General features: G+C 39.5%; 1 protein-coding gene across 4 annotated transcripts; it reads left to right on the top strand.

The window, feature by feature from the left end:
* Positions 1-889: 889 nt before the first annotated feature.
* On the top strand, positions 890-19,690 carry LOC139943310 (uncharacterized). Of its 4 annotated transcripts, none has more exons than XM_071940132.1 (5): positions 890-1,057; positions 8,670-8,799; positions 13,757-13,835; positions 14,380-14,480; positions 16,493-19,690. In XM_071940132.1, the coding sequence occupies exons 3-5, from the start codon at positions 13,793-13,795 to the stop codon at positions 16,694-16,696; spliced, it is 348 nt and encodes a 115-aa protein (XP_071796233.1). In that variant the 5' UTR covers positions 890-1,057; positions 8,670-8,799; positions 13,757-13,792; the 3' UTR covers positions 16,697-19,690. The 4 variants fall into 4 exon arrangements, with proteins under 4 accessions (XP_071796233.1, XP_071796235.1, XP_071796232.1 ...); XM_071940131.1 differs by lacking the exon at positions 890-1,057 and adding an exon at positions 7,469-7,615; XM_071940133.1 differs by lacking the exon at positions 890-1,057 and adding an exon at positions 7,469-7,615 and having other exon boundaries at positions 8,690-8,799.

Consider the following 19,690-nt stretch of genomic DNA (forward strand, 5'->3'; position numbering starts at 1 on the left):
TTAACAAACCTGTGAAAATTTGAGCTCAATTGGTGGGCGAAGTTGCGAGATAATAGAAAAAACACCCTTGTCACACGAAGTTGTGTGCTTTCAGATGCTTGATTTTGAGACCTCAAAATTCTCTGATTATGCGGTCTCGAAATCAAATTCGTGGAAAATTACTTACAGACACTGGACACTACCAAAGACTAGACTGTAATTGTCAAAGACTAGCCTTCACAGTTGGTGTATCTCAACATATGCATAACATTTTTTTTATTTTTACTATCCTTTGTAGATGACATCCGAGATGATCTTCCCTGTGAGTACAAAATTAAAGGCAGAGTTGTAGACCGACTAGTACATGGTGAGACAATTCAGATGGATGAGTGTTCAGCCTGCACCTGTGAAAACTCCACGCTGAGTTGTAAGCGTAAGACCTGTCCAGAACTACACTGCAGTCCCAGTCAGAGAATGAAAATTAAATGGGAATGCTGCGAGACGTGCCCCAAAAGTAAGTAATCTTTTAGAGGGGAGATGTTGCCTTGGATAGGACGAGTTTGTCTATAAAAAGGCGTTTCAAACCGTTTGTTACAAAATGCATAATGGTTAGAAAGATGCTTTAAAAGTATCCAAACAATATACTTCAACTCACAGATAATCTTACAATTGGTCGTCTGCATGTGTGCCCACGTGCGTGGTATTGTGTACACAGTAGGCCTACATGGTCATACATTTGGATAAACGTGCATGTAATGTTTTTGATGTAATGATTTGGACTGCGTATCTCAATGTGAAATGAATGTAGGTCAAAGGTGAAAGTACACGCCGGTTTGGAGGCCGGTCTCTGGCGTTATTCACGATGTTTGATTTTGCCAGCATTTGTAGATGTCGTCCGAAACGATCTTCCCTGTAAACACAACGGCTACATGTTGCTTCATAATGAGTATAGGAAGCCGAATGAATGTTCATCCTGCGCCTGTGACAATGCTACTTTTTATTGTCAGTACTCAAGTCAGCCAATCTGCAGCAAAAGCCAGAAAACCAAAGGGCAAGGCCCGCGAAATAAGTGACTTCGGTAAGTAGTCTCTCTAAAAGGCACTGGGGTGGATTTCACAAAGAGTTAGGACTAGTCTTATCTCGAGTTAGGACCAGTTACTTGTCCTAACTTAGGACTATCCATGCAATATGTATATCTCCTAGGACTAGTCCTAAGTTAGGACTAGTCCTAACTCTTTGTGAAATCGACCCCTGGACACGTTTGGTAATGGCCAACGACCAGGGGTGGATTTCACAAAGGTAGTCTTAACTTAGGACCAGTCCTAGGCAATGCTAAGAAATAGGACCAGTCCTAAGTTAGGATGAGTTACTGGTCCTAACTTAGGACCAGTCCTATCTCTTAACATTGAGGACTAGTCCTAAGTTAGGACTACCTTTGTGAAATCGACCCCTGTATTCTCATCACTTGGTGTATCCCAACATAGTTTATGTACAAAGAAAACAAATCTGTAAAAAATATTTGGGCTTAAAGCCATTAGACACTTTCGGTAAACAGTGTTGTCCAAGGCCCATACTTCGTGTACCACAGCTTATATATATAAAATAAAAAACCTGTGAAAATTTAGGCTCAATCGGTCATCGGAGTCAGGAGAAAATAACGGGAAGACCCACCCTTGTTTCCGCACGTTTCACCGTGTCATGACATGTGTTTAAAATAAATCCGTAATTCTCGCTATCAAGAATTGATATTGTTTTAACGTTTTCTCAAGAAGTAAAGCATTTCATGGAACAATATTTCAAGATAAGTCTTTTACCATTACTTTCTGTAAACCCTGTAAACTATTTGTAAATCTGTGAACCTTTAATTTTTTTTCTGTACCGAAAGTGGCTTTAATTGGTCATCGAAGTTGCAAGAGTATAATGAACGAAGATAAACCGACCGTGTTGCACAAACTGGTGCAGATATAGATGCCTCTTTAATGAGGGTTTCAGGTCTGATTACTTTTAATATTTTGAGTAAGAAATCACATCTTTGTAAAAAAAAAACGTTACTGCAGAGGAAGCCGTTTCTCCCAATGTTTTATACCACCAACAGCAAGTAAACTATCAACAGCTATAATAGTTAGTTTGACTGCGAAATAAATGCGAAATAAATGCGAGATCAACGTTACATCCGTACCACGTGACCGCCAGGATCTTGACGTAGCTGAAAGCTAATCTATGGCGTCATCCATGAGCCTCGAATTATGACGTCAGATGCAGGCTAAGCTCAGGCCAAAATGATGGTTCGCTGTTTGACTTTTAAAACTATTGGGTTTTGGAAACAACTTACAATTGGAACTGGTTATTATTATTTAACTGTTTATGTTTTATTTATTTTTAACAAATTGTTTAAACGCAAGTTGCCAGACACACAAGGCCTGCAGGCCACTTCAAGGTGTGGGCTACAATCAGCTATTTTTTCTTGGGCCATTGCCACCTACTCCTGGGGCCGAAACAGGGTTATACCCCTTTACAGTCAAAACGGATAAAGGCTTTGGTATCATCCATTGGAAGCCTTGCTGGTAGAGCACAAAATTTACGAAGCAATCATGGTTAAGTGTCTTTTGTCTTGTCTTTGTTTATACAGCACCAATGCCAGTCAATAAAGACGACGAAGGAAGGAAAGAAAAAAATGAAACAGCGCCCTCTACCGACAGTAAATGGCAAGACACTTGAACAAACTCGTAAAATGAACAAACGATTCGCAGCGTTGGTTTCCAACGGCTCCCTCTGAAGTGCCATAGTTTTCGAGAAAGAAGTAATTTTCCACGAATTTGATTTCGAGACCTCAGACTTAGAATTTGAGGTCTCGAAATCAAGCATCTGAAAGCACACAACTTCGTGTGACAAGGGTGTTTTTTTTTCTTCTTAGTTATCTCGCAACTCCGACGACCAATCAAGCTCAAATTTTCACAGGTTTGTTATTAATGCATATGTTGAGATACACAAAGTGAGACGACTGATCTTTGACAATTACCAATAGTGTCCTGTGTCTTTAAGTCAAAGTAAAGAATTCAATTATGAACTACAATGAACCAGAAAAGTGAAGTGTAATGGTGGTTACAATACTTAGTGTTTAAGATGTTCTGTTTCAAGATCTGTGCGATGTTCTTTATTGGAATATGACAGAGTTTTTCTTTGCTGACGAAAAATTTGCTGTGTGTATAAGCACTATGTGTTATTCACCATATAAATTATGATAACCTGTAGAAGTTTGAGATCGATCGGTTATATGGGTCATGAGAAAATAGTGAAAATAGATTACACATTTTTGAAAAAAGAAAAAAGAAAAAAAAAAGAGAATAAAATGCTCACTGAGCGATAAACTCCAAACGAGGAAATAGTTTTATAAGAAAAAATGGCATTTCAGACAGAAATATTTCAAGGGATGTTTTGTTTTCCCACTATCATCATCAATAGTTTTATGTTAATCTGTGATATAACACGAGTTTTTTCTTACAAATTCTTTAAAATGTTCATTGAAGCTAATTACAAAACCTTCATGATTTAACCTTGATGTCAGAATAAAGATAAAACCTGCTTTACTTTATTTAGCATAATATATAAAAATGTCCATTGTACTCAAGCGCCATTTGTTTGTTTTAATACACTGCATTTGCGTCTTTGGAAACTAAGAGCAAGTTCAAATGAGGCACTATAGTCGACCATTGGTTGATTTTGCCTGGTACCCAGGATGTATTGAATGCACATGTAACCATGGAACATTGACCAGTAGTTGACAAATGGTCGCCACCCGAACTTGCTCTAAGTAAAGTTCAAAAAGTCCAAATTAGCATGCAGTATGGACGCCGTCTAAATACAGCATGCAGTATGGACTACATACAAATGTTTTCATGCATCTTTGCCGTGGTTGATATGTTTGCACTGCATTACTTCAAAATGATCCTACTGACACATCCTAGGTTGCTAGGGTGGTAGACTTGATGACAAGTCGTTAGGCGCTGCCTATTTGTCTGCCTTTCATGCAACAGTCACCGTGCGATGTTACACATGCAACAGTCTTAGGTAGCGCGTCTGACTCACACACACATACTGGGATCGAGGGTGTGTGTATCGTCCCCGTAGCTACACCGCGCTGTAACTACACACCGCGCTTAACAATTACCGTCTTGACTTCAAGACTGCTGGGGTGGCGGTGGGGTTAAAAACTCCCGGGATTTCCCCGGGAAATGGCTCGGTAGTGTGAAAACGGCTTTATTCTGGAAGAGTAGAGGTTCACCTTTGGGACCTACCATTGTTCACAGATTTCCTCAGGGCTCGATCTCGTTAAGAAATAAAATCCACCGTAATACAATTTGTCAGTATCATCATATTGATTTGCATTGTGACTACACTTTACTGAAGTAACTACGATTGATTTGCAGTTAAGATCGATCGCAGCTTTTTGTACAAACGGCCTCTGATTGCAATCTTCATCAGTGATTAAGTTTCCTTATGAGGTATTCTTGCATTAGGCCTACACCCCTGTTAAAGGAACATTACAGAATTGTTTTTGCTAACAAAAACAAAAAAGTTGCTGGCAGTGTAAGCACTTTATGTAATCCACCATATACATAAACTGACAAACCTGTATAAAGTTCTGATCGATCGGCCATCTTGGTCACGAGAGAATAGTGAAAAACCGATTACAAATTTTGCATTGCATCGATGCCAAAACAAAAATGAATAAAACGCTCACTGATCGATAAACTCCAAACGCGAAGTTAGATTATTTATTTCTCATCAATAATGCCATTTCAGACAGAAATATTTCAAGGGATGTTTTCTACTATCATCATCATTAGACAGTGTAAGTTTTATGTAAATCTTTGATCTTCACGATTTTTGTTTCTTACCAATTCTGTAACATACCTTTAATATACACACTTAATGTGTAGACCGATCCCTTGTGGCTTCTGCCCTATAGCTCCATTGAATTATCTGACGTTGAGTACAATCTTCCCTTGATAATTGAGCCTTGCAGATACACATTTTCTTACAATAGCATACCAATTTTGTTTTATTTTGTCCACGGAGGAAATTATTTATTAAAACTTAAAACAACTCATCATTCCACAAACATATCCATAACAGAAAAACAAAATGTAAAGTTAGCCGACATAACACTTTATAAAATACATAGGGAAAGGCATTGAACTACTGGTAATTACTCAAAATAATTGTTAGCATTAAAACTTACTTGGTAACAAGCAATGGAGAGCATTTGATAGTATATAACACATTATGAGAAACGGCTCCCTCTGAAGTAACGTAGTTTTTGAGAAAGAAGTAATTTCTTACTAAAATATTTGAATTGAATTCAATGCCTACACAGAGGTCTCGAATTTAAGCATCTGAAAGCACACAACTTGGTGCGACAGAGGTGTTTTTTTCTTTCATTATTATCTCGTAACTTCGACGACCATTGAGTTTAAATTTTAACAGGTTTTTTATTTTATGTTGAGATACACCATGGATACACTAAGTGAGATTACTAGTCTTTGACAATAACCAAAGGTGTCCAGCATGCATTAAAGGCAGTGGACACTATTGGTAATTACTAGAAATAATTATTATCATAAAACCTTTCTTGGTAACGAGTAATGGGGAGAGTTGTATGGTATAAAACATTGTGAGAAACGGCTCCTTCTGAAGTGCCATAGTTTTCGAGAAAGAAGTAATTTTCCACGAATTTAATTTCGAGACCTCAGATTTAGAACTTGAGGTCTCGAAATCAAAAATCTAAACGCACACAACTTTGTGTGACAAGAGTGTTTTTTTCTTTCATTATTATCTCGCAAGTTCGATGACGGATTGAGCTCAAATTTTCACTGGTTTGTTATTGTATGCATATGTTGAGATACACCAACTGTGAAGGCTAGTCTTTGACAACTACTAATAGTGTCCACTGCCTTTAAAGCCATTATACACTTTCGGAACAGAAAAAAAATTAAAGTTCACAGATTTACAAATAACTTACAGGGTTTATACAGAAGGTAATGGTGAAAGACTTCTCTTTAAATATTATTCCATTTAATGCTTTACTTTTTGAGAAAACATTAAAACAATTATCAATTCTTGCTAACGAGAATTACAGATTTATTTTTAACACACGTCACGACACGGCGAAATGTGGGGAAACAAGGGTGGGTTTTCCCGTTATTTTCTCCCAACTCCGATGACCGATTGAGCCTAAATTTTCACAGGTTTGTTATTTGATATATATGTTGTGATACACGAAGTGTGGGCCTTGGACAATACTGTTTACCGAAAGGGTCCAATGGATTTAAAATCTAAACATTCTGGAGTGAACTTTGTGTATCCCAATATAATGAATAGAATAACAATCACATGGAAATTTGGGCTTATTGGTCGTCGAAGTTGCAAGAAATTAATGGAAGAAAACCACTTTACTTGCATAGAATATACCTTTATCACGGTGTAGCCATTTTGATTTTACTCCATTCCAACTCATTGTAACCAAACTGAGGCTGGACGAAAAAATAATGTGGTGCCATGTTTGCGCAATGAATGTTAGCATTCATTTCTTTTTATGGAAACAATGAACATGACCTTGATGGTGACAGCGTGATAAAGGTCTATTGTTTGCCTTCAAGATACCTTTTCCCCCAACGATCAAACTTCTACAGGTTTGTCAGTTTATGTATAATGGTGGATTACATAAAGTGTTCACACTGTCAGCAACTGTTTTGTTAGCAAAGACATATACGTTTGTTCCTTAAAGACAGTGGACACTATTGGTAATTAAGACCAGTCTTTTTAAGATATGCATAAAACAACAAACCTGTGAAAATTTAAGCTCAATTGGTCGTCGAAGTTGCGAGATAATAGTGAAAAAAAAAAAACATTCTTGCCAACCTCTCCCCATTACTCATCATTACCAAGTGAGGTTTTATGCCAAGTGAGGGTTTATGGTTTTATGCTTATAATACTAATAAGGCTGTCACTGCCTTTTATAAACAAAATGGGAATGAGTAATAAGCATTCACACAGTGTTATAGTTTAACATTCATCATTATTCAACTCCCACGCACCAAATCAATTAGGTCTATTGTTGTTGAACGGTGCCGTACATTATGACAACAATTCTCAGAGCAGCTGTTTTCTTTAAAGGCAGGTGACACTATTGGTAATTACTAAAACTAATTGTTGCTCTTAAAAACTTACTAGGTAACATTGTGAGAAAATGCAACCTCTGAAGTAACGTAGTTTTTCGAGAAAGGAACAATTTTCCACTAAAATATTTGAATTTGACTTTGAGACCTAAGAACAAGATTTTTGAGGTCTCGAAATCAAGCACCCATTAGGGTGCGTCGATAAGCTTCCCTGGGTCGACCCCACAGTGCTCACTCGGGCGTGCACCTGACTAAGGTAGAGCTAGTCGAACGACCACACTTGCCCTCTCATGCAGACGGCATGCACCTCAGGTCACCCCCAAGTGACCCACTCCACAAGCAGGGCGGGGGCTGACCCGGGTGAGCCCCGTCAAAGCTATTTCAACGTACCGGGGCAGACCGGGGTCGACCCAGGGAAGCTAAACGACCGCACCTATTGGAGTTCATAAGTTTTGGAGGTACGTCGGCCGGTCCACCACGTCAGAGCCAATGAACAACTCTCCCTGCGTATAGCTACACCCAGTATTTACATACACGACGTACGTTGCACAAGGTGTCTTTATTGCGAGTCATTTAAAGGGTGAATATTTATGCCTCGACACCTGGTAAGCTTACCCGCGCTATTTGAAGGCAATGAATGGCGCTTTTGACATACTAGATATATAGAAAGATAGATAGAAAATGACATCATTAAGAGAACAACAATATTACATAACAAGTAACACACCGAGTTAAAACGCACCCCTGATGAGACCTTAGCAAGTCTTTATTGCTTCATAGTTCAGTGCAGGACTGTCTCCACTCACGTTGGTTGTTTTTGGAACTCTTTGTTTCACTCGATATGTCACACGCACACAGTCTATTCATTCGCCTTTGAATAGCGCGGGTAAGCTTACCAGGTGTTTTGTCATCACAGAGGCCGATTAATATTCACCCTGTGAATGACTTAATACAATGGGTGCGTTCGTTTAGCTTCCCAGGGTCTACCCCGCGGTGCTCACTCGGGTGAGCCCCCTGACAAAAGCTAAACGAACGATCACTCACCGCTCTCGTAGTGACGTCATGCACCTGGGGCCAGCCCCCAAGTGACCCATTCCACAAGCAGGTCACTGGGGGCTGACCCGGGCGAGCCCCAGGAATGACGTCAAAGCTATTCGAACGCACCGGGGCACACCGGGGTCGACCCAGGAAAGCTAAACGACCGGTAAGCTTACCACGTGTTTCGTCATCGCAGAGGCCAATACATGAATATTCACCATGTAAATGACTTACAATAAAGGAACCTTGTGCAACGTTTGTCGTGTATGTAAATTGTGGGTGTAGCTACCCAGGGAGAGGTGTTCTTTGGCTCTGACGTGGTCGACCGGCCGACGTACCTCAATAACCTAACACTAATGCAACAGCACGCTCTGCGGCTGAGTCATACGGGGGCGAGGTTGTAAAAACAAAACTTGCTAACGCAAACAATACCACAATGCCATGACACTGTGGGTATCCTCCAATCAAAAATAGATATGCAAATTTGATGTCAGTCCCTTCATAGTGATTGGCTGGCTGGTCTTGTCGGTCGACGTCAGTGGAGCAGATTGGGTGCGGTGGCTTCAGTTGCTTGCTGGCGTCACATCACTGCAGGTCGTCAAAGGTGAGTTCCTATAATATTTTTTAATATTTCTCCAGAAGACGATCAGAGCATACTGATCGAAACGTCGAGTTAATCCAACGGTTCTTTTCAGAACCACCCCAACTCATTTAGAGATAGTCATTACATGGTGTTACCGCAAACTCTTCCATATATAACATTTTTGTTTTATAGTTCAACATTGTTTTAGCGCCTTTTCAAATGATCGAAACACTGTACATTATTTAAAACAAAGTATTAAAGGGAAGGTACACTATTGGTAATTGTCCAAGATCAGTATTCTCACTTGGTGTATCCCAACATAATAAGCATAAAATAACGAGCCCGTGAAAATTTGAGCTAAATTGGTCTTCGAAATTGCGAAAAAATGATGAGAGAAAAAACACCCTTGTTGGACGAATTTGTATGCTTTCGGATAGGAATAAAAGACTTCTGGCTAGAAGTCTTTGATTATTTTAGTTAGAAATTACCTCTTTTTCAAAATCTATGCTACTTGAGAGGGAGCCGCTTCCCACAATGTGTTATACTACCAACAGCTCTCCAATGCTCGTTACCAAGTCAGTTTTTAAGTTAATATTTGTTTTGGGTTATTACCAAAACGTGTACCTTCCCTTTAAAGGCACTGGACACTATTGGTAATTACTCAATAATTGTTAAATTAAATAATTAGTAAACGATCAATGGAGAGCTGTTGACAGTATAAAACATTGTGAGAAACGGCTCCCCCTGAAGTAACTTAGTTTTTGAGAAAGAAGGTATTTCTCACTTTATTTGAATTTTATTCGAGACCGCAGCCGAGGTGTCGAATTCAATCATCTGTAAGCACACAACTTGTGCGACAAATGGTGTTTTTTCTTCCATTAATCTCTCGCAACTTCAACTACCAATTGAGTGAAAATCTTCACAGGTTTGTTAAGTAACGCATAAAGTTGAGATACACCAAGGGAGAAGACTGGTCTTCGACAATTACCAAATGTATCCGGTGAGTTTAAACAGTGAATTAAAAATACACTGCACAACAGAAAATACCTGTAGGATTTGAACATTTGCATGATGGAAATACGATATGGACAGGTTTTCGGTAACTCCATGTAATGATAATCTCTTAAAGGCAGTGGACACTATTGGTAATTTTCAAAGACCATCCTTCACAGTTGGTGTATCTCAACCTATGCATAAAATAACAAACCTGTGAAAATTTGAGCTCAATTAGTCAGCGAACTTGCGAGATAATAATGAAAGAAAAAACGCCCTTGTCTCACGAAGTTGTGTGCGTTTAGATGGTTGATTTCGAGACCTCAAGTTCTAAATCTGAAGTCTCGAAATCAGGGAGCCGTTTCTCACAATGTTTTAAACCATCAACCTCTCCTCATTACTCGTTACCAAGTAAGGTTTTATGCTGATAATTATTTTGAGTAATTACCAATAGTGTCCACTGCCTTTATTGAGTTGGGTTGGTTCTGAGACGGACCGTTGGTTTCAACTCGACGTTACGCTCTGATCGTCTTCTGGAGAAAAAACGGTTCATTTCAGAACCACCCCAACTAATTTAGGGATAATCACTAATGGTGTTACCTCAGACCATGGAACGAAACAATTTTCTTCCTCCATGCTCCGACCTTTCTTTATCGTATTTCCACCATGCAAAGTTTAAAATCCTACCTAATGTGAAAGCAACAAGAAGTATTATACACAAATTATGAATACAAAATTAGGCAATCATGAATAAACATCATTAACATGTGCTATTTCAACTGGAGCGTGAAATAAATCACCATGGTTTCATCTCACTGTTTCGTTTGACGTTCAATTTACGTACATGTAAATGTAACATGCAAAGTGATGGTTGGCCTACTTTAGGTACAGGTACATGTATATACATTTATAACCCAAATTATTACTAGTAATGTATTCTGGTGGAACATTTTTTAGGAATTCAACAGATGGTGAAAACTAACAGAGGGTGGGTGAAACGCTATTCAACGTAGACGAAATCAATAAAACAACAATACACAAAGCTCTTAATGGCAAAGCTCCCCACTATATTTCTGAACTGCTTCACGTTTACACTCCATCAAGGAATCTTCGATCAAGTTCTATGCTTCTCCTCATTGAACCCAAGTCTCGACACTCATGGGGTGACAGGTCTTTTTCTTCAGCTGCGCCACGCATCTGGAACTCTCTACCACTTAATCTTCGATCTTGTGTTTGTACTGCAAAATTCAAGTCTCTTCTCAAAACTTATCTTATGTCACAGGTTTTCAATGACTAATTTTGTTGTGTCTGTTTTTCTTTGTGTTGTGTTTTGTTTTTGTTTTGTTTTTGGTTTTACTGCGCCTTGAACACCCAGCAGGGTGGATATGTGCGCATTACAAGTCTTATTATTATTATTATTATTACACATTTATTGCCCGTGGCATTGAATTTCAATTCTCAAAACTAGAGATTGAGAGTTTGTGAACAAACTCAAGGTGTTCGGTTTCCGGGAGTAAAAACCTGGATTAAAAAAAACAAATATTACACCTTGCTTTGTTCTCAAGATTTGTAATAGATGATTCAAATTGCAAAAACTGTCAAAACAACATGATTACGTCATCTTGTAAAAGTGTATGTTTGGTGACGTCATCGGTAGTATTTGTTTTAAACCAGACCTTTGCCAGACATGTATGGTGTGGTGGTAAATCATCAAAGGATGTATATTTCAACCTAAAAGGCAACAAACAACGCCCTTTCAAATCATTTCACAGTCACTTCCGGTTTAAACAGGTCAAAAGGTCAACGAAAGTTCACAAACATATCCATTTCTGTAAAGTACGTAAAGCCCTTTCATATGATGTATAGATTGTCAAAATAGCTTATGTAGTTTAGGAAATATGAACTTAGGAAATATTGACGACTGTAGAAAAGACTGTAAGGGGCATGTATGTTTTAATCGCCTAGAACGAAGACTATTCTTCATGAAGCTTTTTCGCGCTCTATGGATGATCACTGGAGCGTGACTCTGCTGAACCGCTAATACACTACACGTTGTGTGTATGCCTACGTGCAATGTTTATGCACATACCAATGGGGATTTACGTTGTTCTTTAGACGTGAACTTTGAAATTTTTAACCTCTCTTTTGAGCCGGAAGAAAACATCAAAATGGGGTTATGTCTGTGGAGCGTTTACGGAGTTTTCAATGACAATTCCGATGATGTTTCGATTGTAAGAATCCCTCACGTAGATCAAAAGTTATGAATTTTTGAAATAATAAACTTTGAATTTTGATAACTCAAGAATGGATGACGTCATCATGACGTAACTTCACATTTGTCTTCTCCTAATGAACATCTAACTATGTGTGAAGTTTCAAGTTCATACGAATTTAAAAAAATGTTTTTGTTAGGGGACAAGGGACGTAGAGAAGAAGAAGAAGAAGAAGAATGAATAAAAAAAAAACGAACAAAAATAAGAGGTGTTCCGGGCTTTTGGCCCGAACACCTAATGAGTCCTCGCTTGCATACGCCTACCTTAAAGGGACACGTTGCCTTGGATCGGTCGAGTTGGTCTTTGAAAAGCGTTTGTAACCATTTGTTATGAAATGCATATGATTGAAAGATATTTTAAGAGTAGATTATAATGATCCACACAAGCATCACTCGAAATTGCGTGGTTTTCCTTTTACTATACCTGGCGTCGACAAACACGGTCGGCCATTGTATGGGAGTCCAAAATGTTGACTCCAACAAATGGCCGACCGTGTAGTTCGCAAAGTAAAATTCGAGGCAAATGTGTGTGGATCATTGTAATCTTCTTTTAAAACATCTTTCTAACCATATGAATTTTATAACAAACGGTTACAAGCGCTTTTCAAAGACCAACTCGAACGATCAAAGGCAACGTGTTCCTTTAATTTGTATGCACGAGTACGTCACAATTCTAACCCAAAACGAGGCCATTGGCGCAGCCACTGCAAGTGATAGGGTGCATTCGTTTAGCTCCCATGGGTCAACCCCGGTGTGTGGCGTGTTTTTTTTTCCAGAACAAACGTGTGCAGATAATTACCCACGTTCGTCCTGGAAAAAAAAACCCGCCACACACCGGGGTTGACCCAAGGAAGCTAAACGAACGCACCCATTGTTAGATAGTTCAGATAGTTTTGTTTTGTGGTGGCGGACGTGCGCCTGCAGCCTAATGATTGGTAATAATAAAAAATTATGGCGTCATTCATGGATAAAATACACTGGACACTATTGGTAATTGTCAAAGGCTAGTCTTCACAGTTCGTGTATCTCAACTGCATAAAATAACAAACCTGTGAAAATTTGAGCTCAATCGGCCGTCGAAGTTGCGAGATAACTATGAAAGGAAAAAACACCCTTGTCACACGAAGTTGTGTGCGATCTGATGCTTGATTTCGAGACCTCAAATTCTTAACTTGAGGTCTCGAAATCAAATTAGTGGAAAATTACTTCTTTCTCGAAAACTACGTCACTTCAGAGGGAGCTGTTTCTCACAATGTTTTATACTATCAACCTCTCCCCATTACTTGTAATCAAGAAAGGTTTTATGATGATAATTATTTTGGGTAATTACCAATAGTGCCCACTGCCTTTAAGAGAGGTGTATAATATACGCCTCTCTTGGTATTTATTCATGAGTTACGTCACAAATCTAACCAAAAACGAGGCTATAGGCGCAGCCACTGCAAGTGGTGGCGGACGTGCACATAATTATAGCCTCACTTTTGGTGAGAATTATGACGTCATGCATGAGTATTAAGAGAGGCGTGTGCATGCGGCACACAAAGCTCTCAGCCAATGATTTGTCTTTCTTTTCAACCAAGTGAGGGTGCTCATTTAGCTTAGCGAGATTTTGTGCTCACATGTTTGATGAAATCGGGCCCTTATTTCATTTAGGTTGGTAAGCAGTTTGCAACATTTTATTCTCTATTTTTCTATGTTTTGTTTTCGTCAAAGGTTTTACAATTATTGCGCCACCTACTGACAAACATAATGAAGGGTTTCATCGCTGCCGTGGTCGTCCTTGGCGTTTTTTGTGAGTATTATTGGCCTGTTGGTGAATGCTGCATTTTCCGATTACCCTATGTTCCAACAATCCTATGTTCCGACACCCCTATGTTCCAACAATCCTATGTTCCGACACCCCTATGTCCCAACAGTCCTATGTTCCGACACCCATATGTTCCGACACCCCTATGTTCCGACAACCCTATGTTCCGACACCTCTATGTTCCGACAACCCTATGTTCTGACACCCCAATTTTCCGGTGTAGCAAGAGATTCTGTCCCCCGGATATTATGTCTGCAAGTTTTTGAATAAAAGACAGCCGCCCTGATCAAGCCGTAGCTTTAGCCGAAGTCGCCGTTTTGAACACAGTGGGTGTCCCGTGGAACTAACTCGGTCTGCCGGAGATTCTGTCCCTCAAGGGGAAATTAACGTGGGATGAAGGGGATTTGTCAAAGGAGGGCGCTATCAGAAGAAGTTTGTACAACGTTTGCCTTAGGGGTGGGGGGGGGGGCACCGAATCACCTTCAACACCGTCCCTGACTCAGTTTCCTTTTATTGCACAATCTCATAGGTATATTGGAAGTGTCTGCAAACAAGATGTGCTACTTGTGCGTAGATTGTGCCGAAGTGAGTAATGAAACCTCAACCTGCAACACCACTGGATATTGTTCGGTAAGTATTGATAATATACGGGAGGCCCAATTTCTTTGCTTCACTTTAATCGTCTAGCAAATAATCGACACTTATGAAAGCAGGGTATTCCATGTCGAGGTGAACCAACAATGCCTTATTGGACCAGACATGTATAGGTGGACCAGGAAATTCTGGGTGGTCCAGCCAAGTCTAAGTGGACCAGGCATGTCTAGGTGGACCAGACATGTCTAGATGGACCAGACATGGCTAGATGGACCAGCCATGCCTAGGTGAACCAGACATGTCCAGGTGGACCAGACTCGTCTAGGTGGGCCAGCCAAGTCTAGGTGGACCAGTCATGTCTATGCAGCCAATACATGGCTAGATGGACCAGCCATGTTAAGGTGGACCAGACATGTCTATGTGGACCAGACATGGCTAGATGGACCAAACATGTCCAGGTGGACCATGTCCAGGTGGACCAGCCATGTCTAGGTGGACCAGACTTGTCTGGGTGGACCAGCCAAGTCTAGGTGGACCAGGCATGTCTAGGCGGACAATACATGGCTAGATGGACCAGCCATGTTTAGGTGGACCAGACGTGTCTATGTGGACCAGACATGGCTAGATGGACCAAACATGTCCAGGTGGACCATGTCCAGGTGGACCAGCCATGTCTAGGTGGACCAGACTTGTCTGGGTGGACCAGCCAAGTCTAGGTGGACCAGGCATGTCTAGGCGGACAATACATGGCTAGATGGACCAGCCATGTTTAGGTGGACCAGACGTGTCTATGTGGACCAGACATGGCTAGATGGACCAAACATGTCCAGGTGGACCATGTCCAGGTGGACCAGCCATGTCTAGGTGGACCAGACTTGTCTGGGTGGACCAGACTTGTCTGGGTGGACCAGCCAAGTCTAGGTGGACCAGGCATGTCTAGGTGGACAATACATGGCTAGATGGACCAGCCATGTTTAGATGGACCAGACTTGTCTAGGTGGACCAGACATGTATAGGTGGACCAACTACGTTTAGGTCCTAGTTGTGATACTTATCCATGATGATTCGTCCTTCAGGTGGAACGTGAAGCCGATGGTACCGTGTGTTGTGATCGGCAGCTCCTTCTTACCCATTATATAAAATGGAATTGGGTATCATAACTCATTTAGTCTCACAAACCTTACTTTAAAATATTGTATGTTAAAGCGCGTTGAGCCTCACTTTGTGACGAATATTATGCGCGCTATATAAGAAGCCACTATTTTTATTTTAATCAAACTAGTGGCTTTAAGACACTGGACACTATTGGTAATTGTCAAAGACCAGTCTTCTCACTTGGTGTATCTCAACATATGCATAAAATAACAAACCTGTGAAAATTTGAGCTCAATCGGTCATCGAACTTGCGAGATAATAATGAAAGAAAAAACACCCCTATCACACGAAGTTGTGTGCGTTCAGTTGGTTGATTTCGAGACCTCAAAATCTAAACTGAGGTCTCGAAATCAAATTCGTGGAAAATTTCTTTTTTTTCTCAAAAACTACTCCACTTCAGGGGGAGCCGTTTCTCACAATGTTTTATACTACCAACCTCTCCCCATTACTCGTTACCAAGTAAGGTCGTATGCTAACAAGATTTTAAGTCATTACCAATAGTGTCAACTGCCTTTAAAGCCATTGGACACTTTTGGTAAACAGTATTGTCCAAGGCCCACACTTCGTGTATCACAACTTATATATAAAATAACAAACCTGTGGAAATTTAGGCTCAATTGGTCATCAAAGTCGGGAGAAATAACAGGAAAACACACCCTTGTTCCCGCAGGTTTCGCCGTGTCATGACATGATTGAAATTAATCCGTAATTCTCGCTATCGAGAATTGATATTGTTTTGATGTTTTCTTAAAAAAATGAAGCATTTCATGGAACAATATTTCAAGAGAAGTCTTTCACCATTACCTTCTGTAAATCTGTGAACTTTTAATTTTGTTTTTGTACCGAAAGTGTCCAATGGCTTTCAAACGCCTTTTCCGATCTTCTCCCCACAGAAAGTAACCGTTAAACTTGGTGGCAACACAACCGTCACCAGAGGATGCGCCAGCACCTGCACCAAGTCGGAATGCTCGACGACTGGCGATTCTGAACTATGCTGCTGTGACACCGATAAATGCAACGGCGCAGGCGCGTTGACCTCTGCCCTGGTCACTGTGATGGCACCCCTTCTTGCAATCATCTATTTCACACAGTCTTAACACGATACTCTAAATACTTTGTTTAGAGTTTAAATACAGTAATGTTATCCACTTTGTAAACTTGTTTAAATTGATAAATATACACTTTTGTACACCCATTCACAAAAGATGAAGCGTTTAAACCTACACACAAGAAGGTAGACATGTTTGAGGTTCAATGCATGTGAACAAAAAAGTAGTAACACAAGTTTGTCTACCTCCATGGTAAAACTTGGAAGAATGTTGGAAATCTAAACACTTTTTTCGAAAGTATGGCTAAAATCGCATCAGTGGTTTTGATACTTAAGCTTGATGCGTTTCCGTGCATGCCTACTTCGGGTTGTAATGTACAGAAAGGAAAAAAGAAAAAAAGAAAAAAAAAGGCCGCACTAAGGCCGTGTCCGAATTGGTGGCTACGGCTGCGGCTACGGTCGTTGCTAGGGATGTTGTTAAGGGCGTCCTATACTTCAATGCACGACGACGCGGCGATCCAGCCGTAGCCGTAGCCGCAGCCGCCAATTCGGATACGGCCTTACATGAACGCTGTGGGTCCAATAGGAGACTTTCGGATGCTTGGTGGCAGCAGACTTACTCCAATGTTCTCGGTAATGTTCGCGTGCTCAGAACTACGTAAACAATGGACATTTACCTGGAAAGTCTGCTGCCACCTAGCGTTCCAAATTCTCCTATTTTGTATTTATTAATGGGGCTCCTTGGTCACTCTGTTAATGTGATGCACTTTTAACTAGGCATCTCTGCTGCCACCTAGCGTTCACGTATCACTCACCTGTCTAACCTTTAGGTTCAAAATTATCACGTGACTCATTCTTAAGTAATGAAAGCATATGACGTTGCTGATGACTCTCTGACAATAGTACCAATTTGAAAATAGGCCAGACTTAGAGGTCCTTTCGGATACAATCACCAAGTCTTGACCTTTGACCTTAACGAGGCAACCGAGCTTGATATTCGAAGATGGGCACGTGATCACATCTGATTTACATTAACATACGAAAAGTTAGTCACAAAAACCCTTTGGTAAGATTTCGTTTTTATTCAATCAAGATTGGCTTGTGAAATCGTAATCGTTTATAGCATACACATTTCGGGAACTAGGCTACCTCTGTGCAGAAAATTGTTCCTAAAAATGACTAAATATATATAGATTTTCAAATGAAACGATTCTTTATATAAAAGAAGATATATATTAGAGTAAAGAGATTTAAATCTGTAAAATTGTTTTGATTTTTTTTCCGAAAGACGTATTAAACTGTTTAACTATGAGACACACTACGTCGTTTCGTTTTGCTTATTTGATAATAACCGTGAGAAAACTACTTATAGCTGTTCAAAACTGCTATTACCACCAAATAGTTTGGGACAAGCTGAGTTGTCAACAACCGGTTCTTTTCAGAACTAACCTTACTCAATGTGACGGTCTTACCGATTCTGTACAAAATCCTTTAAAACAATTGAAATATAAAAAAAATCACAGATTTACAAATAACCTACAGGGTTTTCACTATCAACCTCTCCCCATTACTCGTTACCAAGTAAGGTTTTATGCTATAAATATTTTCTAAATCACTGTAAACTTTGCTGTGAAAAAGATTTGTAAATTGTGCCTTGAATGGGTAGTTTACAGAACTTCCATCGTGAAATTTACTGCACTTTACCTGGTACTCTAGCTGTCAGGTAAAGAACCGTCAATTTTACGGTTTTTTTTTTACAGTGAACCCTGAACACACAATCGGACGGAACTACAAACTAAGTTGTTGGAAATTCGAAAACCTTTAGTGCTACGGAAGTTTAACAGGAACAGAAACCAAACATAACACGCGGTTTGTATTTCTTTCTGTTTCTTTCTTTTGTTCCATTTTCTTTGTTGAAATCGAAACCATCGAAACCATTTTAAATTGTGTCTACTTGAAATTGTTTGATACTTGAAAGTGTTTGTCTGTTGTTTTAACAATTGAAACCAGCGGTAGCAACCTAAATACTTGTCTATTGAACATCTCAAATAAAAAAAAGTATAAAGGCGATTATTGTGGCCGATGTCAACGGGAAGCTATACGTTTGGTACTGATGATTTCTATGTTTTATGTGTATTTTACTTTTTTAATTGATTGCTTCTTTAAAGCCATTATACACTTTCGGTACAGAAAAAGAAGAAAAAAAAATCACAGATTTATAAATAATTTACAGGGTTTACAGAAAGTAATTGTAAAGACTTCTCTTGAAATATTATTTACAGAAATGCTTTACTTTTTGAGAAAACATTAAAACAATTATCAACTCTCGATATCGAGAATTACGGATTAATTTTAAACACATGTCATGACATGGCGAAACGTGCGTTAACAATGGTGGGTTTTCCCGTTATTTTCTCGCGACTCCGATGACCGATTGAGCCTAAATTTTCACAGGTTTGTTAATTTATATATAATTTGTGATACACGAAGTGTGGGCCTTTGGAAAATACTGTTTACCGAAAGTGTCCAATGGCTTTAAAACAATTATTAGTGTACGATGCACAAACACTTGACGTTTAAAGACACTGGACACTATTGGTAATTGTCAAAGACTAGCCTTCACAGTTGGTGTATCTCAACATAATGCATAAAATAACTAACCTGTGAAAATTTGTGCTCAATCGGTCATCGAAGTTGCGAGATAATAATGAAAAAACAAAACAAACATTGTCACACGAAGTCGTGTGCGTTTAGATGGTTGATTTCGAGACCTCAAGTTTTAAATCTGAGGTCTCGAAATCAAATTCGTGGAAAATTACTTCTTTCTCGAAAACTATATGGCACTTCAGAGGGAGCGGTTTCCCACAATGTTTTCTACCATCAACCTCTCCCAATTACTCGTCACCAAGAAAGGTTTTATGCTAATAATTATTTTGAGTAATTACCAATAGTGTCCACTGCCTTTAAAAAAACATTTTAGTTATAAAAAAAAAAAATAATAAAAAAAAATTGCTGCTTAAATTTGAATGTGTCAATTATTATC

Source organism: Asterias amurensis, chromosome 10 (assembly GCF_032118995.1).
Source record: "Asterias amurensis chromosome 10, ASM3211899v1".
NCBI classification, from domain to species: Eukaryota; Metazoa; Echinodermata; class Asteroidea; order Forcipulatida; family Asteriidae; genus Asterias; species Asterias amurensis.

What these genes read in the sequence shown, in the direction of transcription:
- LOC139943310 (XM_071940132.1), top strand. Translation starts at nt 13,793, where the DNA reads ATGAAGGGTTTCATCGCTGCCGTGGTCGTCCTTGGCGTTTTTT. An exon ending in GGTCGTCCTTGGCGTTTTTT is followed by an intron (nt 13,836 to 14,379) that starts GTGAGTATTATT and finishes ACAATCTCATAG; the next exon opens with GTATATTGGAAGTGTCTGCA. An exon ending in ACACCACTGGATATTGTTCG is followed by an intron (nt 14,481 to 16,492) that starts GTAAGTATTGAT and finishes TTCTCCCCACAG; the next exon opens with AAAGTAACCGTTAAACTTGG.